Here is a 27,211-nt window from a genome sequence, read left to right as displayed (position 1 = left end):
TGAAGATATTTTTTAATTTTTCGGAACTATCGTATATGTGCGGTACTCCGAAACCAGTTTCTGCATCGGAACTAATTGAAGCAGTCATTAATCGATAAGTTTACAGTTCAAACTGATTAACTCTTATCGTAGCTTGATTACCTTGGATTGTTTATCTTGTATCTTCAATAATAAATTTATTCTTCAATCAAATCTTATTTCAAATTTAATAGTAATATTTCCGTAGTGATTTTCTCGAAGCGATGTCTAAATTACCAGCTATGATGAATCGCATACCATCTTCACATTCGACACATTCGAATAGCAACGTGCACGTCCAGGGCTGTCAACTTGTTTTTGTCAAGGGGCAGCCCTGTAAATAAATAACTTCGTAACACTGGGACTAGTAAAGCATATCGACGCGCTGTTTAAATTGTTGCTTTAAAATCTTTCTACTAACAATTAATGTTTTGTAATTTAAATTAATGTTTATGAATTATTTGATAAACCCAAATTTCGCTAACATGCGTGTAAGAACATAGTATTAACGATTTCGGGAAAAAATATTTTACGCGCGCGAAAAGAATATAGCGAAGCAAATAGAACTGAAGATAATCAAGAATTAGAAGATAACATGGAAAACGCTGATTTGGTGATATCTCAAAACGATCTGCATATTGACTACAAAACACCAAAGAAAACTAGCTTGCTAATCGAAAATGAGGAATTACTGGAAAAAATTAATATATTAACAACGAAACCAGAAAATCACTCGTACAATGCAAAGGTAAGTGAAAATGTACAGTTATGAATAGACTCCCACTACATGGGAAATAGAGTTCCGTTACTTGACGTACACACACATTAATAGAAATCTCGCTGTATGTAGTAGCCCATTGTAAATTATCATTATTTTGTATCATTGCAGCTGCCGACAATTAAGGATTTTGTCATCATCAAGCCCATTAGCCGAGGCGCCTTTGGCAAGGTGTTCCTGGGCTACAAACACAACGACCCAAACAAATTGTTTGCCATCAAAGTGATGCGCAAATCGGAGATGATTAACAAAAATATGGTTTCCCAGGTGATAACAGAACGCAACGCCTTGGCACTGTCTCGTTCGCCATTCTGTGTGAATCTGTTCTATTCGCTGCAATCCGTGTCTTCCGTTTACCTGGTCATGGAGTATATGGTCGGTGGCGATCTGAAATCACTGCTGGCCATGTATGGGTACTTTGACGAGCCGACTGCGCGCTTTTACGTCGCCGAAATGGTCATGGCATTGCAGTACCTGCACCAGCACGGTATCGTCCATCGCGACATCAAGCCGGATAACATGCTGCTCTCGGCGAGTGGGCATGTGAAATTGACGGACTTCGGTTTGAGCAAAATTGAATTGCGACGCGACTTGGAGATATCCGATCTGATCAATTGCTCACCCAATCTCAATGCACGTACGCCGGGCCAGCTACTGTCGCTCACATCGCATTTATCTTTTGGCTCGGAGAAGAAGCTGCAGGAATTCGGTGCTATAAGTGGTGTTCCTTTGGCTGTCACCGGCACGGGCACTTCAAATCTTATGCAAGCCATTAATAAGCATAGTCATGTCATGGAGTCTTCAGATAGCGAGGCGGACACATCCCTTACCGATGGCGAGAAAACGAGTGATAGCAAAATCTCTGGGGTTTCGCCATTCTTTTCCGCCGAAGAGGTCAACGTGTCCGTTCAGCACACCTGCACCACAAACACCAACGTAAGTAGTGAAGCGTTGTGGTGAGACACTGACTTATGTCAATCCGAATTACAGTTTTTGGACAGCAGCGCATCTTCCTATCACACGTGCACCTCAACAGAGATTAGTAAAATCTCGCCGCCTCTGGAAGCAACAGCCGCGGGCGGGGCTCCGGCAAATACAAAGCGGCGGGTAGAATTCCTTTTGGATAGCATTATTAAAGATGGCAGCGACAGTGACAGCGGACGAGATCGTGTCAATTGCCAGGTGAGTCTCGACCACTAGGCGTACCCAGCGAGTACCTGATAAAAATATGCACATTGCTACATTTCCTCAAAAGGGCTGCAAAATGGCCGAACAGGACAAGGTCCACATTGTCGCTAGCGGCGATGATAAAGACGTTGCCAAGTTGGAAAATACAACCGAAGGCTCGTTTGAGTTTTCTATGGTACGCAGGCGTTCGCTCGATGAGGTGCGTTGCATGTTGTGTCCTGTGCCTAAGTGTCGTCTTCTGTCCTTCCCAGTCTTTAATTTTGTGCGTGTCTTAGCGCCTAGCTTTGGGCTTCAGGTGGTAAATAAGATAGCCAAGAGACATTTTATGTTATGATATATGCCCGTATCGATTGATATGTGTCTTGCGAAGGTTTACGATTTTACGCTATGATCTGAGCGTTAATTATATAAAAGCTTTGCGGAATTGGATTTCTGTGCTAATATCAATTGTTATTTGTGTCTAACTGAATGAATACACTTTACTATGATGGTGTTTAGTTCGTATTGATCTTTATTATTCTGAGCCTGGGCTTATATACCCAGACTCATGTATAATTTCAACCCTTAAATCTAATGTATCTATTGCTGAGTGTGTAAGGCTCAGCATTGGGCTATTACATATTCTTATCTTATCGCTGAGTGTGTAGGACTCCGCGTTGGTCTATTAGCTATTCTTATCCTATCGCTGAGTTTGTAAGGCTCAGCGCTCGTCTCTTAAGTATTCTTATCGCTAAGGGTCAGGGTCATATTTTGTGGACATTTTGACAGCTCCCACTTGAAACATATGTTATCTATTTTATGCCAGTTGTCGAGTGCATAGTGCGTATGTTCCCATACTTATCATATTTCTATGCATGTTCCTGAACATTCTGCGGGGGGGCAGAAAATGCAATAGCTAATAATTGCTGTCTCTGGTTTCTTTTCTTGATTCGATACAAGACAAATAGAGATACTATAATTATTACTAGTCCTAACGAAATATGTCCATTCATTGTGTGGAAAACAAGATCCTCAATATGTACTTTTTGCCGGTGCAGATCCTTTATGCTTTGTTGAACTCGTTGTAGCTCCACTGAGTTATTTACGACAATGTGTCGAAGTGGTGTTGGATCCCATGCGATGTTCTGGTCGATTATTTTGAGGAAAAGTGGAGAGTACCTCGCAGTATTTGTAGATATTAGATCCTGCGGAGTAATAATGTTAATTTTACCTATTCTGGCTGAGCATCCAGCATATAGCTCGATTATGCCCTGTTTTGGTAGATATACTATCTCCTCGTAGTTTCCGCATATAATGTGGGCTGACTTCTCCTCAAATACTTTGAACATCCATCGGTTTTTTCCATTGAGTTTTTTGACAAACGTGTCTTCCTCGTATTCCATCATCTTGCACGGCTGCTTGTTGCTCGGTTTTATTGGAGATATTTCACAACTTTCGTCATCTGCATCTTCCCATGCCCAACTTCCTTCACACAGGTATGTGATCTCGTCTTCATGCCGGCAATGGCTTACTTCCATTTCAGTCATTGAGTGGTATGCGTTTATCTCAGTATTGAAAATAAGGAATTTCGTTTTTGTCTTCGGAATAACTTTTCTTCCTTTCAGTACGATTGGTATTGGTATTACTTCGAAGAGAGTGGCATGCTGGTTTATGTATATTGGTAGCCTTGCGTCTATGATTAGCACATTGTCCTTAAATATTGCTTGCGCTTTCATTAGTTTGTATACTAGCTGAAGCCTTTTCGGAGAATTTTCGCCAGGAAGAAGTTGATTCCTCTGCAGTTTCTGTTGGATCTTGTTGAGTTCAGCTAACATCTTATTTGGTTCGACTAGGGACGGGTGTACTTTTCCTTGATTAATATCCGTCACCAGGGCAATTACTGCTGACTGGAGATCCTCGGTTTCCTCAATCCAGCTTCTCACTTGGTTGATCAACATAAAGAACTTTATGGACTCTTTGTAGACAAAAAAGTTCTCTTTTATAGTGCTTGCCATTTTATTTATCTCCTTTGTAACCTTTTCAAAGTTTTTATTCACTTCCTCTGTAGTGGTTTGTACAAGGTTTGATGTTGCATTAATGATGGATGTTTGGTTGCTGACATAATCACTTAGTCGCTTTTCGTTTTTGATTATTGTCTGCATGTTTTCTTCCAGTCTGTTTGCGGTGCCAATATCAAAAAACATTATGAACCGTTTTGATCTGTTGGCTGTTTGGGTGATAACCTTATTTTTTTCTCTAATGTTTTTCAATTTTAACATTATTGTGCTGCTCACTGTTGTGCAGTACTCGTTGAAATCGCCCAATTTTTCGCAAATGACGCTTGTTTTACTCATGAGCTCGTCTGCTTGATTTAGCACTTCGAAGTAAGCTTGCATGTCATAGTAGAACAGCATCTGCCAGGTTGAAGAGACGACTTCCACTTTTCCAAGTTTATCCATTAGCATTGCCGTTTGTGGATCCATATCTTGAACTTTGAGTTTGGTGGTTGTGTTTATAGCAGGTATAATTGTAGTACTTGCTACCTGCAACATCATTAGCAGGCTTAAAATTGTCGCTTTTCCAGTAGGGGACTTTGCTGATCGTGTTTTTCTTCGATCTTTTGGAGAGTCGTCTTGCTTATCCTTTTCATTAGTGGGTAGCAAACAGATCTTATTTACTGATCTTTTAACCTCACCAATATTTGTTTTTATTGTGACTACTCGAACTTTATCATCTAGTCCTTTTGTAGTTTTGGTAATTTTTCCCATAGGCCATCTAGCGGGATGTGTGTTTTCTTGTTTTAATAAGACAAGTTGGCCTTCTGTGAGGTTTGCATTTGCTTGCCGCCATTTGGTTCGCTGTTGCAGTGATGTTAAGTATTCCTCTTTCCATTTCCTCCAGAACTCTGCTCTGATTCGTTGCATGTGCCTCCATCTATCCAAGGATCCGATTTTTCGATGCTCGTCAAAGTGTTCTGGAGCTCCAATTAGTGGTCGTCCAACAATGAAATGACCTGGTGTCAATATGTCGTCTCCCTCTGTGTCATTATTTAGGGTAACTAAAGGCCGTGAGTTTAGTACTGCTTCAATTTGACATAACAGTGTCGAAAACTCCTCAAACGTGAAGCTGTTATCGCCGATGACTCGCTTAAGGTGGTGTTTTACGGATTTTATTCCAGCTTCCCATATTCCTCCCATGTGGGGACTTGCCGGCGGGATAAAGTGCCATTTTATGCCTTCTCGTTCCAGCACTGGTGCGATACTGCTATTTTCCTTTATAGCTGCGACCAGCTCCTTGTCCAATATTCTAGCGGCACCTACAAAATTAGTGCCGTTGTCAGAATACATATTTTCACTTTTGCCTCGTCTTGCAAAAAATCGATGTAGAGCTTCTAAAAACTTATCTGATGATAAGTCACTGACAGCTTCCAGATGTAGGGCTTTTGTGGCCATGCATACAAATAAACATATGTACCCTTTGTATGACTTTTGGCCTCTTCCTTTGGAACATCTAATTTGGAAAGGCCCAGCGTAATCAATGCCAGTGTTTTGGAATGGGTAATCGCCAGTTACTCGATACACTGGTAAGTTTCCCATTAACTGACTGGCCATTTCCTGTTTGTACCTGATGCAGGTAACGCATTTGCGTAGATATTTCTTCAACGTGTTGCGTAAGCCGACAATCCAGAACTCCCTTTGAATGAGGTTTCTCATAAGCTTCAGTCCGCCATGTAGGGTTTCCTTATGTGCTTGGTTTATAATTAGCCAAGAAAAATGTGATTTTCCAACTATAATTGGGTGCTTCACATTATATGGCACCAATGCACTTTGGAGGCGGCCTCCAACACGTAAGACCCCGTCACCATCCAGAAATGGGTTGAGCGCTTGTAATTTACTCTTAGCTTCCAGTGGTTTCCTCGCTTTGAGTAAATTGATCTCTTGCCCAAAATCAAGCTGTTGTTGCAATTTTATGATGAGTGTTTTGGCTTGCCTTAGTTCTTCGATTGTTAGGTGAGTCGGCTGATGCTTCTTTCCTCTTGATTTGGCAATAAATCGTAATATGTAAGCCATCACACTTATTAGCTTATTTATTGATGAGTACTTTGTCAATAGTGGGCTCAGGTAATTTTCTTTTGTTGTTATAGTTGCTACTATAACAGTTTCTGGCACTTCAAGTTGTGGCCACTGATGTGGTTGTTTTGTCAACCACTCAGGCCCTTTCCACCATATGTCGCATGCTGCTAAGTGTTCCGGGGCAATTCCTCTTGAGGCAACATCTGCTGGGTTGTCTGCTGATTTGACGTATTTCCATTCGACGTTCGGCAGTCTTTTGTTTATCTCGTCTACTCTAGTTTTGACAAACTTATCTTTGCTACGCTTGTTCTTTATCCAAGCAAGCGCAATTTGTGAATCACTCCATGCTAGCGTTTTGATGTGATTTCCTACTAATGCTTGAACTTTATCTAATAGTTTGCATAGTATGTGGGCTGCACATAGTTCCAATTTGGGGATTGTCTTCTTGTTTTTTATTGGGTTTACTTTGCTTTTCGCTGCTAGCAAAGTGATTTTGTCTCCAACTTTTGTATACACCACCGCTGCGTACGCTTTTTCTGATGCGTCACAAAATCCATGTAGCTCCGTTGGATCAGTGTTCGATTTTCCCGACCAGCGTGGTATATTGATTTTGGCTAGCTCTGGTAATGTGCTTGCGTATTCTTGCCAGTAATTGACGAGACTAGGCTCCAGTTCTTCGTCCCAAGTTAGCGGTAGTTTCCATAGCTCTTGAATGAAGCATTTTCCTTGCAGCGTGACTGGTGTAAGCCATCCCAGTGGATCGAAGATTCTTGCCAATTGCGACAAAATTAGACGTTTTGTAATGCGCTCTAATTTTGGGCAATCGACCACAAAGGTAAACCCATCTTTTTTGGGGTCCCATTGTAACCCAAGGGTTTTGACAGACTCGTCTTTGTTTATGATTATTTTTTCGGTTGAGCCGCCATCTTCAATTCCAGCAATGATTCTGTCATCATTTGATACCCATTTTCTTAGATGCATGCCTGCCTTTTCCATGATATCCAAGATTCCTGTTTGAGTGTTGATGCAGTCCTTTATCGAGTCGCCTCCAGTAATAAGGTCATCCATGTAGAAATCTTCTTTGATTGTTCTCATTAGCTGATCGTTTCCTTGGCAGTGTTGGTTTGCTAATTCCTGAATACAGCGAACAGCTAAGAATGGTGCGGCTGCAGTCCCGTATGTCACTGTAGTCAGCTTGTATTCCTTTATTGGCATTTTGTGGTCATCTCTCCATAGGATGTACTGATATTCCTGATCAGCTTTGGCGACCTTAATCTGGCGGTACATCTTTTCGATGTCGGCTGTCATCACATACTTCCATTGTCGCCATTTTATTAAGATATCGAAGATATCCTTTTGTATTTTGGGCCCGACTAGCATCACATCATTTAGACTTAATCCATTGGAAGTCTTTGCTGAAGCGTCGAACACTACTCTCAACTTAGTAGTCAGGCTGTTTGGCCTGATTACTGCTTGATGTGGCAGATAGTATTTGCCTTGGTCGATAGTGTCTACCGGTTCCATATGACCTAGCTTTAGGTATTGATCCATGAAGTCTTTATATTCCTTAAGTATTTGTGGATGCTTCTTGAATTTTTTCTCCATTTGTATTAATCGTGCCATAGCCTGTTTGCGCGAGTTTCCTAACTCGAATTCTTTTTTAAATGGTATGGACACCACTAGCCGGCCTTCTTCATCCCTTTTGGTTGTTTCCTGGAATATTTTCTCGCACTCATTTTCTTCCGAGTCGCTTGAGTTACTTTCCAGCTCCCAGAAGCGTTCGAGGTCATCCAGGCATATCGTTGTTGTTGCGCTGATCACCTTGTTGTTTGATGATCTAGCTATATTGCCGGAAACGATCCATCCAAGTTTCGTTTTTTGTCCCAGTGTTTCGTTGACTTTTTTAACATTTCCCAACATTATTAAGGGAAGCAAATCAACGCCAATGATTACATCGATTCTGCTGGGCTCGTTGAAATGTGGGTCTGCTAGTTCACAGCCCATCCAGTCTTTATTGACATCCATGTCAATTTTCTTGCTCGGTAGAGCTCTTTGCAGTTTTGGCATCACAAGTGCCTGCGTGGTGGTAATGAATTTGCTCGACATCCTTGGCTTGATTGTCAAGCAAACGCTGTTTTTTAGAATTTCAACATTTTGTGAAATTCCTTGAACTTCCACGTTCCTTTTGATTCTGCGCAGTTTTAGTTGTTGTGTAGCTTCCTCCGATATTAACGTTCTTTGCGAACCTCCATCGATGAGAGCTCTTAGCTGCTCGTATTTTCCGGACTTATTTTTTATCCGAATAAGTGCAGTTGCCAGCAACGTATCTTGTCCGTTGCTTTCTTTGAGACAATTGCTGCTGAAGATCTCGTTTTTATTCGCATCCTCGTGAAGCAAATTGTTGTGTGATTTGGTGCAATACTTGCATGCCAAATCTCTTCTGCAATCACTTATGCAATGGGCGCCTAGGCATTTAAAGCATAGAGCGTTTTTAGTTGCGAACTCCTTGCGTTTTTTAACTGGCTCTGCTTTAAATCTTGAGCACCTTGTGATGTCGTGGCTATCCAGTTTGCAAAAACGGCATCTTTTGTAGCTCGTTTTCTTCGCTTCCGTAAGCGTCTGGACGGCCCTTTTCTGTACTGCGTCTATTGAATTATATAATTGATCAATAAACTCTAGTACATTTTTCAAGGATTGAATTTCTCTGGCCCTCTTTACATGTTGCTCGTAAAGCTGTAGGACTTCAGTCGAGAATCTTCGTAGCAAAATTTGAGCGATAAGTGCATCAGCATCGTTACCCATTTCGGCTGTTTTTTTTGCGATGTAAATATTCTCATTTGCTGTATCCAAGAATCGGCGGATCCTGCTTTCATCATTGTTTTCCAGCAGTTCCATGTCCACTAGCTGGTTAACGGCGTTTGCGAATATCTTACGCTTATTTTCATAGCGCTTACATATAAGTTCCCACGCTGAATTGTAGCTAGCAGATGATCCACTTAACAAATGGCTCACTACCATTTGGGCATCTCCTTTGAGGCATGATTTCAGGTAGTTCAGCTTTCTTGTGTCGCTGAAATCCTTCCTTTTGTGAACCATATCGGAGAACATATCGAAGAACGTTGGCCAGTCTTTGGGACTTCCATTAAATTGGGGAAGATCCGATTTTGGTGGCTCTGGAACGTCTTCCTTTGTAGTACGTAAGTCGTGTAATTTTCTGTCAAGTTTAGATAACAGCTCATCGACATCGTATTCTAGTTCTTCTATTTCGTCGCTGTCGCCGGCCAAATATCCATATTCTGCCTTCAAATCTGCGAACGCTGACTGGACTTTTTTCCATCGGAAAGTTAACCTGCGTTTATAGAAAAAAATTTCTTCGCTGTTGCTGCTGTCCAGGATAGCAGTCTCTTCTGCCATTTCCTTCCTTACTTTTGCAGCTTTTTTGTCCACAAGTCCTACTAGATAAGCCATTGGGGCTGAACCGCTTTTTGAAAACAGTACTTCCTGTTGAGTTTGCTGTTCCCTGGGTGCCTCACGCAATTTCGGATACTGCCTTCATCATCATTCTTCAGCAGTTCCTTGTCCACTGGCAAATAACGTTTGTAGCGTCTGCATAAACAGTCCCACGCTAACTTGTAGTTACCCTCTCCCCTTGCGTAATTGCTTATCATTTGTACATCTTCTGTTTTGACATACATTTGCAGGTATAGGAGTTTCGTCTTGTCGCTCATATGCTTTCTATTGTGGATTATTTTGGTGAACTGCTCGAAGAACGTTGGCCACGTCTTAGGACCATTAAAGTAAGGAAGTGTTGATTTCGGTCGCCTTGGCGTGTCTTCTCTTACGATTTGCAGATCCTCTAATTTTCTGTTAAGTCTGTCTAACAGTACGTCGAGGCTGCATTCCAGTTCTTCTATTTCATCGCTGCAAGAGGAAAGTGCTCCATATCTCGCCTCTAAATCTGCTAGCGCTGACTGGACCTTTTTCCATCGGAAAGATAGCCTGTTTTTATAGAAAAAAATTTCGTCGGTGTTGTTGCTCTCCAGTTGGATGATGGTGTATCGGCGTCTATATCGGGGTCGGTAGTCTCGACCTTCATAAGGGCCTCTTTGTAGGTCCTGATATTTTCCATCAATACATCGTATATTTTCTGGATAAAATACGGATGATTGCTTGGGATACCGAGATGCATTAGCGCCGAGTGATTGACAGTGAACTCGTCTACCAACTTATTCACGACGGCTAACGCATCCTTATCAGCTATGGCCTTTAAAATGGTGTCAAACAAGTCTGATTGCTTCTTTAGCATTTCAATAGCCTTTCCTGACATCATCTTGTTGCGGTTGTTGTAGTATTTGTATATTTGTGATTGATTCTCTTTTTGGCTTATGCCAGTTGTCGAGTGCATAGTGCGTATGTTCCCATACTTATCATATTTCTATGCATGTTCCTGAACACTAACCCTTAAGAATTTTCACTTCTATACAGCAAATAAGTCTTTCTAAATTGTATTTCCTTGTGTATTGTCCATCTAACTCTTATTAGTGCTTAACTTAACTGTTTTCTGTTTTGTTTCAACCAGCGCAACCGGAACTCGAAGTTACAAGAGGATTCTGGCGTATCTAGTCGAAAGGGTGACGATAACTCGAGCTGTCATTTAAATTTAAACAGCGAGAGCACCGCATCCTCCATAGAAAAGAACACAGATAATCTGAGTCAATCGAAGGACGAGTATAGTTGCTCGGACTACTCACGCAGGTTGATATTCTCAAGCAAAGTAATCGAATGAATCCCCATTAAAGTGTTTTCAATTGCAGTTACAACATGACAAATAATGCCAACGAGCTAAGTGGCATACGCATGAATTCGCCGTTCCGCAATCTCTCGAAACATTTCAAGCGACCTGAGTTTCTGCGCGGCATGAAGCGTAAAATAAATCTGGTCAATCGCTCGGAGAACAATTCATGCATGGATGTGGATGCCTCTAGCAGTGCGAGTACAAGCACTGGATTGACCCAAGAAATCGAGATACTCAACATTGGGAGCAGCACGCCCAAGAAGCGAAAGGCACGCTCCTCACCCATACGGGGCGTACTGAAAGTGCGATCACTATCGGATGATGAGTTGCCCATGCAACATCTACTAGGATCTGAGGCTAATGTAGCCAATGTGGTCTTCTCAACGCCTGTGTCCTCACAGAAGCTGCCACGTCGCGACGGTGGCCTGCTGGGCAAGCTAAAGGCAACACGTTTCGCCCTGCCCTTGTCCATTGAAAATAAAAAGCGTGAGCACATGGCCGTGGAAAAACTATCCAGTGTTCAGTACCATCTAAAGTTGGCCGATGAACCAACTATGTCGCCCATCAATCATGGCGGCGTCACTGTGCCCAAGACGCCAAAGAATACTATAAACGTAAATACACCATTTCGTACGCCAAAATCTGTGCGACGAGGAATGCGGGTCTCAAACGAGCGCATCCTTGGCACACCTGACTATTTGGCGCCAGAGCTGCTGCTGAAGCAAGGTCATGGACCGGCTGTCGACTGGTGGGCACTGGGTGTGTGCTTCTACGAATTCATGACTGGCATTCCGCCCTTCAACGATGAAACGCCTCAGAAAGTTTTTGACAACATTCTTAATAAGAGTAAGTAATGGTAGCTGCGATATAGATGGTATTCTAAATGTTACTCCTCTACAGACATTGAATGGCCTGAAGGGGATGAGGCTTTATCGGCTGATGCAATGGAGGCTGTGGAGCTAATGTTGACCATGGAGCCCGCGGAGCGCCCAGCTGCCAGAGAGGTGCAGCAGATGCGTATTTTTGTTGGCATCGACTGGGAGAACATTGGGCACATGGAGCCACCGTTTGTGCCTACGCCGGACAATCCAACCGATACCGGATACTTCGACGCACGCAATAATATGCAGCACCTGCAATTATCCAACTTTGCGATGGATGATTAGAGATTAGTTAACCCGTACGACTAGTTCTATAAGCTAAGTGTTATTTATATAGATTGTGTAGCAATTTGTATTTGCCAGTTTTATTTTATATATATATATATGTTTTGATTGTTATCTTCGTTAGATCAATATTTATGCCCATCCTAGTGCATCTTAATTATATTTCATTTAATACCTTCGAAATATCACACCTTCGTTGTAAATTATCATGTATAACGTTCGATTTTGATTTCGATTCAATTTTGTTACTGTAACTAAGCTTAAACAAATAGCTTCAAGTAGGCACGCTAGTAACTGATTATACAATTTTTGTCTCCAAGATGTAAGCATTAAAGTTAAACACACACAATTGAAATTGTTTTGCTTGCAGTTTCCTCCAATATAGCAAAAAAGAAAATTATCACTTTATTCATTTCAGTTGATGTATGTATATATGTATATATATATATAAATGTATGTATATGTCTAAATCTAGAATTCGTAGAAAAATAACACAATTGGCTGCCACAAGTATAACTATGCTGCTTTTAGCTTGTAGTCGCAATCCCACACCTCCGGAATGGTCGTTAGATAGCTCTCCTCGTAAAACACATCGATTAGGCAACATATCAAATGGGGAACCGAGCGGTGATCGGGCATAGGTTGCCCTTTCAGAATGCTTATGGCCCTGACGATATGCGGCTTAACGTCCACAAATTTTTTATTGGCCAACAGCATGGCCAGCTCACGCATGGCGCTCTCGTACTCCTCGGAAGGCAGCCCCACGTCACGACTGGCCGGAAAGAGAGAATAGATTATGCATGCCAGACACCGTGTCAGCACTTTGCGCCTGCAATGCAAAACAATCATTTATAAACATGCTGATTATAGATGGATGGTTGTTATGGTTTACTTGTTAGTAATGTTTTCAGATTTCAGGCCTATGGCGCCCAGCAGTCCGTCGCTCCATCCCTCAGCTTTTGTGGAGGCTATCTGCAACTGGCGCGCGAGCATGTAGAGCGGCTTCTTGATGTGCTGCGACTCCTGAAGTAGCTTGCAGCCACGTGATATGATGAGACCCCAGACTAGTGCCATGCGCGGTTCGGTCTGCGGATTGGTCTTTAGATTTTCCAGCAATTGGGTCAGGTCCTGCAGAAAGGTGATCTTCTCGCCGACCGTTTCGATCTCCTCCAGTTTGTAGAGTACAAAGATGTGCAATGAAAAGAAGTAACCGCCGCCCATGACGGGCATCAGCTCCAGCTTGGGAAGCGACATTTGCAGCGCCTCGAACAGGCCCTGCCAGCTGGGTGAGTGCAAAGCGGCACGCTCTGCCGATCTCCGGAAATAGCACTCAATGCTGGACTCCAGCAGCGTGTAGATACAAGAAATGTATGTATTTAAATGGCCGATGGCAGGCAGGACAGCGCACATGACCGGATTGCCCGGAGGACACTGATGTTGCCAGCAGACCAAAGTTTGAATATGCAAGCTAAATTTACAATAGATTAGTGATGTTTGCTTATCAATTCCAAAAGTCAGAAGAATATAGTTAATCGACTTACTTAGATACCTCCTCGCTTTGCGTCTGCGTTGGAGCCACAATCTCAAGCATAAGGTTGAGTGCTTCGCGACGTTGCTCTTCCGGCGTACGATTCTCACTGCAGCCGCTAATGGCTACGTCAATTGAGTCCAAGAGCTTTTCAAAAGCAGCGGTAAAGGCCCGTTCACCCTCCTTGGTGGCCAAAAGCTTCTTGTGCTTGATCGCACAGGCACGCTGCATGCTGACCATGGAGCGCGTGTACAGCATGCGCTTGGCCGTTGCCTGCACCACGGCACCCTGTGCGTTGCTCTCTGGCAGCATGGCGCAGGCTGCGTGAATGAGTCTTAAAGAGAAACCGAAGGTTAACTGAAAGTTAGAAATGATTTCATTGAGCCACTTACTCCAGAACGGCGCGATCAGCGTAGTTGGTTTCGGTGGGCAGCTTCAGCGCAATGGCTGGATCAACGTGAGCCACAAACCACTTGAGCAACTGCTCCAGTTCGCTGTATTCGACAAGATGCCAGGGCTGGCTGATAGCATCCTCGAGTATCTTGCTTGTATTCGGATGCATGTGAATGTTCGGCTCGAATGCCATTTTGATAAAGATGTTGAAGAGGTGCGAGGTGAGAGTCAGCGGCTGTGACGTTCTCGCGAACCAAGTGTTCCAATCGATCCTTATAAATATGTGAGCTAACATGGCATGCGACTCTGGTATGAAGCGCTGCAAGCTCTCATAGAGCAGCTCGATATGCTGGGCGGTTGGCAGGAAGCGCTCCCAGGGCAGCTGTGACAAACCCTCATGAATGGGCACCAGAACATGGCTAGCGACGTTGAGCTGTGCAAAGTGATGCACATACCAAGCGAACGTGTGCTCCAAAATCTTGCTTGAGGCGGGCAGATACTGCACCACTTGCAATATATTGCATATAAAAGATCTGATCATGAGCTTGCTGCTCTCCACATGCGGCTCACTCCATGGCAGCAAGATCTTGCCCTGACCGGGGCTAAGCTGACGTATCCAGTGTGCGGCTGCGCCTGCGGCCTGTTCAGTATTCTCCGTGTATGGGATTAGCCACGGTGCATAGGTCTCCACAATGGAGCCGAAGACAATGTCGCTGACTAAAAATGAGCCGAATTAAATTGATTCACGAATATTCGTTGAGTCACTCACTCTGATCGGCCAGCAGTTCCTGATAGCTGCAAATGGCAGCCGCCAGCACCACCTGTCCAAAGCAGGTGAACCACATAACCAGCGGCTTGCAATACTCCTTGTGCTTGGGATACAGTCCATAGAGGCCATGATGAAGTCGCTCCTTTTGAAAGTGACGCGCAAACAGCAAAAGCGTCTCCGTAGCTGCTTTCAGCGTAAACAACTTCTGGCGACGGGCAAAGTCAGACGCCAATTCCTGCAGTTCCACCTCCTGGCTGTTCAGTGTCAGAGCAGAGCTTGCAGGCGATAAAAGCGCATTTAGCAGGTCAAGCAACACCAACGGCATCAGCTTTTGATCCGAAATGCGATCGAGAACTAGCTGCATGACCTCGCCGTAGTGCTGCGGAAAGTCGTACGTAAAGATGTGAACCAGCTGACGGCGGAACTGATCTTGCAAGAGGCTACTGTGCGGCTGCGACCAAGACTCCAGGCCTTGCAGCACCAGCAACAGCAGCCGATTAATTTCACTCAGTTTTGGCTGATATGCCTCCAGCCAGCTGAGCAGATCAAACTTGGACAGGAGTACGAACAGAATTTTTGTATCGCAGCGCTTCAGATGCGAATCGATGAGAAATTGGTACATGTCCAGAAAATGTTCGGCGTCAGTGCGACAGGGCACAAAAACGCCAGCCAGCAGCTCCACAAGGTCACCCCGTCGCAGTGCCAAACGTAGCACTTCCAATCCCTGGTCTGCCTGCTCGGCTTGGATGAAAATCTATTAAGAGAAAGGTGACCATCTTAAGTGATTTGCATCGCGCATTAATTTCTTTCTGAGTACTTACTCCAAGGTCTTGCAGCATTTGGGCGTATAAACTTTTGGTGGGCTGAAACTTCATTGTTATGTCGTTCATGTTGTCTACAACATAATAGAAGAATTTGATGCCAATGGGCGTAGCGTATTTGTTAGACTTGGCCTGCTCTTGCAGCAGATTCTGTATGTAGCCTTCCAGCTCTTCGATGGCCTGAGCAAAGCCATCCACGTTCAGTGCCAGCATCTCTTCCACTATCTTATTATGACGTTCTCGGTTTTGTTCCTGCTTTCTGGCTATCTGCCCGTTGTAACGGATATGTTCCGGCACTAGCTGGATTTGCGCCGGACGCACGCACTTGCGATTGAAGAGCAAGGACTCGCACTCCTTGCTACGCTCTTCATTGTAAGGCACCATCTGGTACAATGATGGCACGCGTTCCAGATAGTTTAGGTTTAATGAATTCAGCTCCGATGAATTGTAGTGGAATTTACTGTAATCAAAAGGAGTACGAGTTAAGAAAAGACAGATATTTGTAGGGGATTGCTAGGATATCCCTTTTTCATTCAGCATAAACTCAAATTTCTTACTTAGCTGTACTGTTGAGCGTTTGTACGCGCCGCTTTAGCTCGGACAGGGTGTTGCTATCGATTGGGCGCTCCTCAATTTGTTCCGGCCGACTGTGGTTAGGTGGGGGAAGGCGTTTGTCATAGGTTGTCAGATGCATTTTGAGACGTTGGGCTGGTGGCAGCCTTGGCTTCGGCTTCAGCGGAGTGCGCAACACTTTGTGGAGATGCACCCGATAGATCTTGGCCGACCATTGATCCGCCTGCTGACGCTGCTCCCTGCGCAGATCACTGGCGCTAAGAAACTCGGTCCAGTGAGAGGTGGGGCCATTGAGCAGCTCGCGCAGCTTCTCGTTGTACTGTGCTGGCAGCTGACAGGCATCGCTGGCTAATTTATTGATCTGTGTGTCCTCCAGCCAAAGAGCGCAGCTCTGCATTAGCTTGGTGCAGCTGCGGTACATGTGCGCAACTGCATCGTCTTCGGCGCGCTTGGTGGCAATGGCAGCATAATACACTTCGGCCGATTTCAGCTGCGTCTTGATGGACTTCATCAGTGGCACATTGTGCTCATAAAACTTTTCGGCCACGCCATAGTTTAGATTCATATTCTGGCTAACGTAGTCCTCAGGCAGCCGCCACAGATAGAGCTCGAAGAATTTCTGGCAGACAATTGGAAATAGGGAGTGCCTGATGTCCATGTTGGCCAAGAGCTGTGCGTATTTGTAGATGACCAGATGCTGTGCGGGAAAGAGGGTCGTCTTGCTGAGCGACAGAGTTTTCTTAAGGGCCGCCTCCACTGTTTGCGTGGATAACTGGCGCAAGAATTCTGGCCAAAACCGACTATCCTGCAGCCTGAACTCAATCTCTAATAGTACAAGATTTAACCAGCAGTTCTGTGGTAAGATCATGGGTAGCCGCGAATTGGTTTGACCTCCGAAAATGTATTTCAGTGCTGAGGGTTTTAATGTCAGCTTCCAGTCGGTAAAGTCCTAGAAGAATGTTAGCTAACTAATCTGAAATCAATGAAACGTGATTTATTAAAATACCTTGTAGTAGTTATAAAAGAACTCGACGGTCTGCACACGACAATCGGTAAATTGGTATGCGATACTCAGCATCTTATCCAGGAGGTATAGAACGTGAGGATTTTGTGCCCAGCCAGGCAACGCAGTGAAGCAGTTCAGCCAAATATTGATAAGATTCAGAGGCGAGCAGAGACCATAGCTAAAGCGCATGAATATATATTAGATGTCAATAAGTTTAATGTGGTCAATTTATGACTTGCCTCGTATAAGACACAATCTGGTGATGCAGCATATTATCCAACAATTCGAGAATGGGACCAATGGAATTGGCATATACTATATCCTTGGCCACCTTTAGGTAAGTCCTGTCCGCATTGAGCAGCGTTATCAGCAGTTTCTGAAAACTGTAAAAAAAATCTATTTCTAGTATCATTATTCTTGGTCGTCTTCATTTATTTCATACCTTTGGCAATTGGCCAACGTGTCGGGAGTTTCGAGAAAGAGCGGCACAATCAGCTCGAGACTGCGAATGACAGCCGCATGGCGATGATCGTTGAGCAGCTGATGAAGCAGCTCGAAGCCACGCTGGCATATAACTGGTATTGAGTGACCATGCAAGCTAATCAGCACGCTGACATATAAGGCCAGTGGACGTTGCTCGTTAACGCCCTGCCATATCATTTCCAGGCGCTCCAAGTCCGGCACAAAGAGCAGCGGCTCCGTGGGATGCTGCAGAGTGCGCTTTACAGATTCCACACTTTGATCCATCAGATGCAGACGTAGCATAGAGATCATGCGCCAGCACCAGTTGGTAAATTGCTCTCGGCTCGATTGAGTCGAGTCGATCAGCAAGGAGACTTGCCGCACGCTCTCTGATATGCTGGATGCACCAATGACCTCCGGCGCATGCTTAGTTATGGCTTCAGTCACGAGACAAGCCATGCGTACGTGAATATTGTGGGGCAAATAAAGACGTCCCTCGTCATCGAAGCCCCAATTGAGATGACCAATGATCAGTCGCGCCAATTGGTTTTCAGCTGTTTGGTAATCAAAGTGTAGCAGCCAGTTGGACAGTAGCTCAAAGCTATCCATATTTGGGTGCCAGTTCTCTAACGGCAGGGCTTTGAATAGGTAAGCTGCCTGATCGATCTCAGCTAAGCGCGTCTTCAGCTGCAGCAGCAGGCAGTCCAGTAGCTCCTCATAAGCTAGAGTGATATTTACTAGCATGTCTCGTGCGGCTTTGTAGCAGAACTCGCGAGTGGCTTGATGAATGAATCCAATCTGTGGGTGGTTGAGAGTGCGATCTATTAGCGAACTGGAAGGAATCTTGATAATCTACCTGGAATATGGTCAAACAAATGATGCGTATTATCGGCCAGTCTTTTGTGCGATCGCGCGCATTGGCCATCTCGAAGAAGGCCTGCAGCAGATAGTACATATCCTCGGTGGAAACATCTGCATTAGCCACATCGAATTTGCTCCAAAAATCCGTTTGAAATATGAACTCTGGATCAGCGGTCAGCGGGGTCGTCAAATCACTGGGAAAGCCAACGTTGAGGTAGTAAAACAAATGCCAAATAATATCCGCATGAAGCGTTGTGTAAGGCAACGTGGAGAAGTACTGCCAGGTGCCCAAATTGCGCGAGCGATATATGTAGCTGCAGGCGCGTATAAGTAATGCCTGCATTTCCAGCTCGATGCGTTCGCACAGTTCTTGGGGCTTGGCCAGGTTGTTGCTCCTGCAAGGGATAAATATGTTATACGTGCAGAAAAATCAACTGCCAGGTCCACTTACAGGAAGAGCTCGTGGTAATCGGAGGCGTATTGCAACGAGTGGCGAATCAGGCGCCCTAGACGCTTGGCCAGCTGCTTGTAGCGCTCGTTGTTATAGGTCAGCATGCCCTCGCCCAGTGTCTCGACTAGCTGTGCGAAGAAGGCCACCACAGTGAGCATCTGCTGAGGCGTTATCATATCTGGCTCAATGATATAGTCACCCAGGAATTTCTCGATGCACAAAGCGGAGCTGCAAAGCATGGGAAGGAGTTGCTAACATTTTGTATAAATGACAGACTCAGTGCAGATCTTACGTGAAGAGCTTATCAAAGGGCAACTGATTGAGCAGGGCTATTAGATCGGCTTCCTTGAGCCCAACACATTCGCCCGTTGGCGTGAGTGTGTCCTCGCCATCCGAGTCCACCACTGTCCATCGCTCAGTGTCTCCAGTTGGCTGCGAGAGATCCCTCTGTGCCTGCACCTGACTCTTGAGATAATCGTTTCGCTTTTTAATGGGCAGCAAAAGGATTTGTAGCACCGCAATGCAATGATTGATTTCTGGAGAATTCAGTGGCAGAGGCAGCTCACTGGGCTGGGTGGCCTTAGATTTTGGGGTTGTCTGTATCATGCCCGGTAGCTGCAAGAACTCTGCTGCCCAGGCGCCAACGCCGTTGGGGCAGCGCAATATATTAAAGAGCAAAAACCAGTGATCCTCCTTGGTGGCCAGCAGCAACTGCAGGGCAATCAGCTTGCGCAGCCAAAGCTTAAGGTCCGCGTCGAAATTCTGAATGAATTTTATAAAAAAGATATTTTAGATCATGGAACTATAGTCACATGGTAAATAAGTACCGCATTGGGGCTGGGTCGTCGTGCAAAGTTGAACGCGATGCAAATCGCACGTCTTAGCTGGGCTACGCACTGCAGAGCATTTGCATCCAATTCGTTGTGCAAAACAATGGATGCTTGGGCATCGATATGAGGATATGCAATCAGTTTATTGATAAGGTGATCGATTTTCACTTTAGTTAGCTTCGCTGTAATCAAATTGGTAGTGTAGGTATGGCAGACCAGATCGTAGAGCCCTGTCAATGCCGCCGTGGCAGATTCCAGCTTAATGGGATCAACTTTCATGCGACTGCAAAGGCAAAAGGAATTAATATTTGGATTGGTTGAGTGCTTGCCACTTACTCGTAGGTCACGCTTTCCCGGACAACGTTGCCGTCACCGCAGGTGGCGCTAAAGGTGCGCGTCACTGGCTCACGTATCCAGACCTGCTGTTGCGTTTCGAGACAATCCTTGCGCTTGTCCTTAATGTCATGCAGATTGGACGAGAGTTTGCCTTGGAGATCGTAATACTCTTGCAGTGCAACATGGAGTGGATCTGATTCACTCGATTCGAGCAGCGTGTTCATTAGGAACTCCAATTCGAATTGCTTGACCAGTTCTAAGTCGCTGCAGTGATAAATTTGCTTCAGCTGCTCGCTGGTGAACGGTTTTAGATGGCTGCTTGCCAGCGCAAAGCCCGGCGAGCGTGCCCCTCGCTCCTTATAAACAATCTGCGTCTTCTGCTCCTCGATGAGTGCATTGCTAATGCGTATCGGCTGCAGATTGGGATATTGCACTAATGGAGCACTGATCACTGGTGCTATGGGTGCACATGGTGCACTAGGTGTCGGCTCTGGTTCCTCTTCTTGGGTATTTGTTGTCGTTGCCGTTGCTGCTATATCATCGGGCATTGGCACTGTATCACTTGATATGCCACAGTCATGACTAATAATGTCTTCGGCTTTGCTGTTGCTGCTGCTGGCCAATGCAGCCACGCGCTCGAATTCCTCCAGCAGCGACGCATTTTCTAGCTGCCTTTGTTCGGAGACAATACTTGTTGATAAGTCACTAGTTGCTTCTTCTTCTTCATCCTCCTCCCTCGATTGTGTGCGATCGTGGATTGCCCTTTGCTTTTTAGTTTTCTACGATTTATTCTTATAGTATAGTATATAGATTTATAAAATTGTTATTGCACAAATACATACGGTTTTTTTTGGCTTAACCAAAGTAGCCATTTTTAATAATGAATAAGGTACCTATGTATTTGCTCAATTTGCTGTGACGAAGAACTTTTGCGTGTTTTGCATTTCGTTGCGCCTCTAACAATAAAACCCCCTACAACTTGCTGATTGTTATTGTCAGTGATGAGCAGGCTTTATTTTTCCGGCTATGTTTTCCAACTAAGAGAATTCATAAGCTTCTGATTACATTTGATAGTGGTCTTGTGGTACGAAATTGTTGTGATTGAATTGCAGTGCATATTTGATATAAACTACGATATTTTTGTTTAATATTCGTGAAGCTCTAAGATCATAAACCAATGAATTCAGCTTTTGTCGGGCAAACAAGCTTACGCCAGCACTGTTGTTAAACAGCTGTTAATGCAACAGCTATCGATAAACAGCTGATATCGTGATTGTGATGGGCAGCACTGTAAGTAGCAAGTGGCAGTCCTTCCTTTAACGAAGCACGAGTGGTGATATTTTTGAAAATGTACTGAAACAACTATGTTAAAAAAAAACATAAATTAATGCCAATTAATAAAAAATAACCATAAATTTATTAATTTTAAATTAGTTTTTATTTAAATATATTAAAATTCTTTTTTTTTTTCACTTGCTTACACATACATAAGTACATAGACATAAATTGGTTTGGTACATTACGCATCCATGGAATACCTCTCAAAGATATTGCAGATGCGTAAATCTATACTCTTGTACAATAATCACAGCATCTTTATCGACATTCTGCACAGAAGGTGCATGAGTAAATCCCCTCGTTAATTAGTCTACGCATTGACTTAACTTATAAATTATGGACTATGTATATCGACTAAATTTTCATTTATATGTATATGTATATGTGTGTTTCCGGAGGGTTTTAGTAAATCTCAGAACGTCGTCTTTGAGCCAAGCTGCCGATAAACTCCCGTCTCGCCCGAAGGAACTGTATCCAACTGAATTCTGCTCACATTGCAGATGGAGTTGCGATGCTCCTCATTGGATGAAGAGTTGGTGAAAATGACAGCTATGGGATTCGTCTTATTCTTTCCCTGTGACTCGTTGGCATCGAAGGCGTGATTGACCTTCTCCTCTTTGCAATTGGTGGTCGCTGAGGAGTTGCTGCTGCTGCGTCTATTCAGCCCAGATTCCTCCTCGTGCTTGATGTAGTACGGCTTGGGCACATTCAGGCGCTCGTAACAACGGAAGATGATCGGGTGCAGCAGCTTGGCATCGTATTCATCATCCGAGTTCTGGGTCAGGCAGCTGATGAGTGTGCCAATGAGTACCGTCAGGGCTGTTCCAATCAAGCTGTAGTACATAAAGCTGATTGAATAGAATGTCTCCATGGCATTTCTAAAAGCAAAAGGAGAGTAAGTCATCTGGATTTATATATCTTTATTGATCTATCTACATACCGCTCGTGTGCGATTCTGGGCGTTGGATCTATGAAGGTCTGATTGTAGCCATCGACTGGTGTGTGCTTCAGTAGCCAGGGTAGTTCATCTAGTCCACTGCTGGGCTTGACAATGGAACTTGCAAAGGTCGAGTTGGAGCAGCCCTAGAGAATAGGAAATTGGTACTTTAATTATGAATTCCTATTAAAGAGATCTCTCCACTCTTACTTCTGTGGAAGTCGGCAGCATGGTGGTGGGCTTGTCTATGGTCATGCTGCCGCCAATTATCCATAGGACAAATGCGCATGCAGATATCATGCCAGCGGATGTGCCCTTCCAGTTGGCCACAGGCACCATCATGGCCAAGATGAAGCAACCGAGCAGCGGGCCCGACGTGGCCGAGAAGACCAACAGCGAGGACTCGATGACGCCAGAGAGCAGGCCCACCCCGAAGGCAACGCACATGATAATCAGTCCACATATAACCGTTACTATTTTGATTATTCTCAATTGTTGCTTGTCGCCGAGTCCCTTGAATCTCGGGAGCTGCGATACGAAATCCTCCCAGCAAACGGTGGCAAGAGAGTTCAGATTCGATACCATCATGCTAGAGCAATATTTAAGAGTTATTAGCCTAAGCACACGTAATATAGCCTATCAATAACTTACCAGAGGGCACCGTTGAATAGGGTAGCCATAAAGATGCCCACAAAGCCGGGCAGATAGCCCAGTTGATCCTCAACGAAAAAGGGCAAAATCTCATCGGGTTTCTTAATGTAGCCCTCGGCATAGGGATCGCAGCTGATGTACGTGGAATATATGACCATGCCCGAGACCCAGGAGAGCGCAAAGAATACAAAAACAACGGGCACATTGCTCAGCATGACTCTAAAAATGAAACGAAGTTGAAATATATGATTTTAGTTTGAGCAGATAATGATGTTTAGTGATCGCCTTCGGATGAAGTCAATAGGCTGCTAGCATGGGCAAAAAGAATCAAAATAAACACGCTCACACTGAATTTTTATAATTTTAAATGATGACCTAAGTATTTATTCTAAGTATATGCTCTAAATGTTTCATCTAAGCATTTCCCCTCTGTTGAGTTGCCTCTAAGTATGTATTTCTTCCAAGTTTTTGCTCAAAGTATGTCCTCTAAGTATTTCCTTGAACTATTGTTCTATAAGTGTTTACCACCAATGGTTGTCTTTCCTCGAAGTATTTGCTTTATTTCTTCTATGTAATCCACTAAGTATTTCTATCAACTATTTCCCCTAAGTATTTCCTTCATGTAGTCCCTCCAAGTATTCCCTCCGAGTCTTTAATGCTTAGCTGAACGATCACACACTTCACTTCACTTTCCCGCACTGCAAGACTGACCCCCACCAGGCCTGGGGCGACTGAAGAAATGCTGTGGGTACTGCCCTTTATATAGGGCGACTCTCACTTGAGCCCGGTTGCAGAAGTTGCAGTCGAGCTTCGAGTGACCAATGAGACCTCTCTCTGCTGCTGCAAGCACTCTAGCTTCGTTTCACTCAAATATAAATACCATATGATAACTGCTCTATACATATAAACAATTTAAATGATCTTCTGTAGTCCTTTTTGGTCCCCTGTAAACATACATCGGAATAACTTATTACTACTACTAACCTTCGTACTTCCTTGAGGGACTTAAGACTGACGTAGCGCTGCATAAAGTTCTGCTGACAGCCGATCTGTGAGAGGGACATAAACAACTGGCCCAGCCAGGCGGAGGTGGTATCAACGCGCACAGTTACGTCCCCGGTGAAATTCCAGAAGTTTAGGCGGCCTATAGCATAAAAAGAAAGATGAGTCGAGCATAAGATGAAATGCTCATTGAGCATAAAGTAGTTGCATGGCTTGCAAAATATTTATTTCTATGGCAACAATAGAAAATAAAAACCATCGTTTGTTTTTTGCTTAGTGCACTTGCATTGCATCGACGATATATGTAAATGTATATGCATGTAAACTATTATATACATGTGTGCATGTGTGCATGTGGTTTTCTATGGCTGGCCATGTGCTTCGATTCCCAAAGCGCTTGGCAATTGTTAGAACGACAGCAAACGATTCTAACTGAAGTGACAAACGCTCTGCCGTCACACATTTATTACAGTCGTCACGCATTCACATTGTAAGCTGCTGCGGCTCCTGCTGCTGCTCCTGCTGCTGCTGCTGCTGCTCCTGCTGCTGCTGCTTCTGTTTTATATGCCGTTTTTATCATCATCATTTATGTGCATAATGAGCCGACGCAACGTAAAATGGATGCCATTTTAATAGTCATCATTCGTCAGCATAAATATGAAACTGCCACAGACACACACACACACACACTCACACACACACACATGCAGTTTGACAGGCGACGCTAATAAGCTGCCATGATCAATCGGAGTAGCCAGAGTATCCTAAAAGAGAAACTGATTGCTTACCATTATCGCGGTTCAGCTGGTAAACCTTTTTGGGGCCGCCGCTAGAGATTGTGCCCTGTATACAGACCGCCACGGTGACGACCAATATGGTGAGGGTCTGGATGACGTCAGCATTGATGGCTGCCTTAAGGCCACCCTAGATAACAAAAAAGTAAAAGAAAAAGAAAAAAAAACAAGCTGAAGCATGAAGGATATCACAGCTTAACTAAGCCGCCTCAGCTACTTACCATAATGGTGAAGAATATGCAGATGGCCGACATGCCCAGTATGGAGGCCCAGTAGGGTATGCCAATGACCGCCGATAGCGCCACGCTGGGCGTGTAGACGGTGATGCCCAGATTACAGATTTGCCGCACAATGTACGTGGCCGAGGCGAGACAGCGAACGGTGCGGCTCTTGAATCTGAAATTGAGCAGCCAAACGGTTTTGCGACAGGTGAGTACGCGCTGCTTAACTGTTAGCATGGAAGCTCGATTTACAGCATTAATTAAGCCGCAGAAAACAGAAAACAGAGAGCAGAAAACAGCAAACAGCAAACTGGAACGGTAACAGGAACAGGAACTGAGAGTGAATGAGGGATAGGAAGTGGCCCAATGCCTGGCCTCTCATTTATTTACTTTTATTAGCTGCGTTTATTAAAGTTTTAATGGGCTTGGCCTTTTTTATGTGTGGTGCGTTCACTTCGCTTTCTCAGTTTTGTTGTTGTTGTTGTTGCTTTATGATTTACTGCAGCTGTAAAATGAGGGCGCTCACAATAAGTTGGCGTGGCAGGTGCCACTGCTGCCACTGCTGCAGCTCAAGTTTCAGCAATGCCGCAACATTTACGACACGCCCAAAAAGAGGCTGAGTCGCAACAAAATTGGCGAGTTCGTAACTCGTTTTGATTGTTTTTATAGTTGTGTCGGCTTTTTATGATGCAGCCAAGGCACATGGTTATAAAATTATATATACGCGTGTATGTATGTATGTGTGTGTGTTAATTTGACGTAAAGTGCGCGACAAGGCGCCAAGTGACCCACCCAAGGAGGCATCCAGTTACGGCCACCTAATGATCGCTCCGTATGCGCGCGCCTGTGGCACGTGTAATGAACTTGTTGATGTCCCCATTATGACGACGGCCCCACTGTACACATTTATGACTGGCCCCAGCGGGGCTCTTGAATGCACGACCTGATTACCGTTGAAACTATGCCATTATTATTTAAAAAAAAAAATATATATATATAGCTGAGAGGCTATAATCTATAGATTTACAGTGCTGCAAATGAAGGACTAAGATAAGGAGTTTAATTAGGATTCAGCTAGGAACTTGAGCTGATATTTGTAAAAAAATATTCACAGGATAGTCTACAAAATTATATACCTTTTATATATTTTAGTAATAATATTAAAAAAATATATCTTTAAATAGAAACACGTATTTCATGTCCGACTATTATCAAATTTTTTAAGCTTTGCGTCCAATATAGTCAGAATATTCAAAAGAACAAATATTAGTCAGAGAATAAACTGAATACATAGCGGTTTATTCATGTTTTATATCATACAATAAATATTCATATGAAAGCATATTTATATAAATTCTTGTTTTTAGAGAATTTGCATTTTAATAGAAGCTTCGTTTGGCATGTGCACTGGAGTTGCAACTCAATTTGTGTGTTATTTGCACAGCTTAAAAGTGCAACACTGTCCTACACAAAAGCCGCTTGCTATGCATAAAGCTGTAAATTGCTTAAGTGTTGAGTGCTCTTTGAACTGCCATAGAAATTTGCGATTTTTGCATAATTTATTAACAAACAAGCGAGCCCTAGTGGGCAGTATCCGGCCAGGAGATACCTGAACCCAAGTGGAACAGAGGAGCAGAGCAGTAAAGCTATGTACACACACATATCTAGATCAAATCTAATCCTTGAAAATTTGTATTTTTTTGTTAAGTTCAATTATTAACTTAGACATTGTATAGAGAACCAAATTTAAACTAAAAATATGTATATATAAATATAAATAAAAGAAAAGAAAAGCTAAACAAAATATTCTCTAGCTCTTTAAAGCTCCGAACTCATCATGCGAACAGGCATAAGTAAATATCTCTATGCTAGAAATGCTCAAGAGCTATCAAAAGCTTATCAAGAATGTTTGTATGTAAGTGCTTTGTGGGCTCGGTAAGTCATGCTTATGCCTGCTGAATGCTTGGAATATTAAAATCCAAAATAAATTACAATTGAATGATTGCCAGCACTTGTAATTAATATCAATAATAATAGTGTTGTGCACACATGTACATCTCTAGCCTATCTATCATTTAAATATTTGAGAAGCCAATTCATTTCTAGCTAAGTGCTAAGCCATTTGTGTGTGTGTGTGTCAGTTGAGGCTTAAATAAGCACTTATGCCATGCATATCTCGCATATGGGTTCCAAGTAGCACACACACGCACACACACACACATGGCTTACAGCTGTGTTCGT

At 43.8% G+C, this 27,211-nt stretch overlaps 3 protein-coding genes across 8 annotated transcripts in view; 1 reads left to right on the top strand and 2 right to left on the bottom strand.

The window, feature by feature from the left end:
* The first annotated feature begins 348 nt into the window (after window positions 1-348).
* On the top strand, window positions 349-12,346 carry gwl (serine/threonine-protein kinase greatwall). Of its 2 annotated transcripts, XM_018111984.3 has the most exons (7): window positions 349-766; window positions 908-1,732; window positions 1,787-1,978; window positions 2,052-2,183; window positions 10,616-10,791; window positions 10,851-11,677; window positions 11,732-12,346. In XM_018111984.3, exons 1-7 carry the CDS (start codon window positions 614-616, stop codon window positions 11,995-11,997), a joined length of 2,571 nt encoding a protein of 856 aa, XP_017967473.1. In that variant the 5' UTR covers window positions 349-613; the 3' UTR covers window positions 11,998-12,346. The 2 variants fall into 2 exon arrangements, with proteins under 2 accessions (XP_017967473.1, XP_089112350.1); XM_089256224.1 differs by lacking the exon at window positions 2,052-2,183.
* Window positions 12,169-21,061, bottom strand: Epg5 (ectopic P-granules autophagy protein 5). The gene is made up of 16 exons (XM_018111983.3): window positions 20,870-21,061; window positions 20,028-20,806; window positions 19,689-19,974; window positions 19,154-19,623; window positions 18,862-19,089; window positions 18,406-18,805; window positions 17,530-18,347; window positions 17,327-17,470; window positions 17,088-17,265; window positions 16,066-17,030; window positions 15,509-15,968; window positions 14,688-15,441; window positions 13,918-14,635; window positions 13,539-13,859; window positions 12,890-13,465; window positions 12,169-12,826 (listed from the first exon to the last, which is right to left on the bottom strand). The coding sequence occupies exons 1-16, from the start codon at window positions 20,897-20,899 to the stop codon at window positions 12,514-12,516; spliced, it is 7,440 nt and encodes a 2,479-aa protein (XP_017967472.1). The 5' UTR covers window positions 20,900-21,061; the 3' UTR covers window positions 12,169-12,513.
* Window positions 21,062-21,483: 422 nt separating this feature from the next.
* Window positions 21,484-27,211, bottom strand: part of LOC108659186 (sodium-coupled monocarboxylate transporter 1) — a 51,653-nt gene continuing 45,925 nt past the window's right edge. For all 5 annotated transcript variants that reach the window (XM_089256555.1, XM_089256557.1, XM_089256559.1 and 2 more), the window contains 7 exons: window positions 24,971-25,145; window positions 24,744-24,879; window positions 23,938-24,097; window positions 22,954-23,172; window positions 22,513-22,891; window positions 22,306-22,448; window positions 21,484-22,243 (listed from right to left, as the gene is read on the bottom strand). In XM_089256555.1, coding sequence (XP_089112681.1) covers window positions 21,778-22,243; window positions 22,306-22,448; window positions 22,513-22,891; window positions 22,954-23,172; window positions 23,938-24,097; window positions 24,744-24,879; window positions 24,971-25,145 — 1,678 coding nt within the window. In that variant the 3' untranslated portion in view covers window positions 21,484-21,777. The remainder of the gene's footprint in view (window positions 22,244-22,305; window positions 22,449-22,512; window positions 22,892-22,953; window positions 23,173-23,937; window positions 24,098-24,743; window positions 24,880-24,970; window positions 25,146-27,211) is intronic.

Source organism: Drosophila navojoa, chromosome 2 (genome assembly GCF_054131105.1).
Source record: "Drosophila navojoa isolate 15081-1374.11 chromosome 2, UAZ_NAV_1.0, whole genome shotgun sequence".
Lineage (NCBI taxonomy): Eukaryota > Metazoa > Arthropoda > Insecta > Diptera > Drosophilidae > Drosophila > Drosophila navojoa.
The sequence above is the reverse complement of the archived record's forward strand: the minus strand, read 5'-3'. Positions and strand labels throughout refer to the sequence as shown.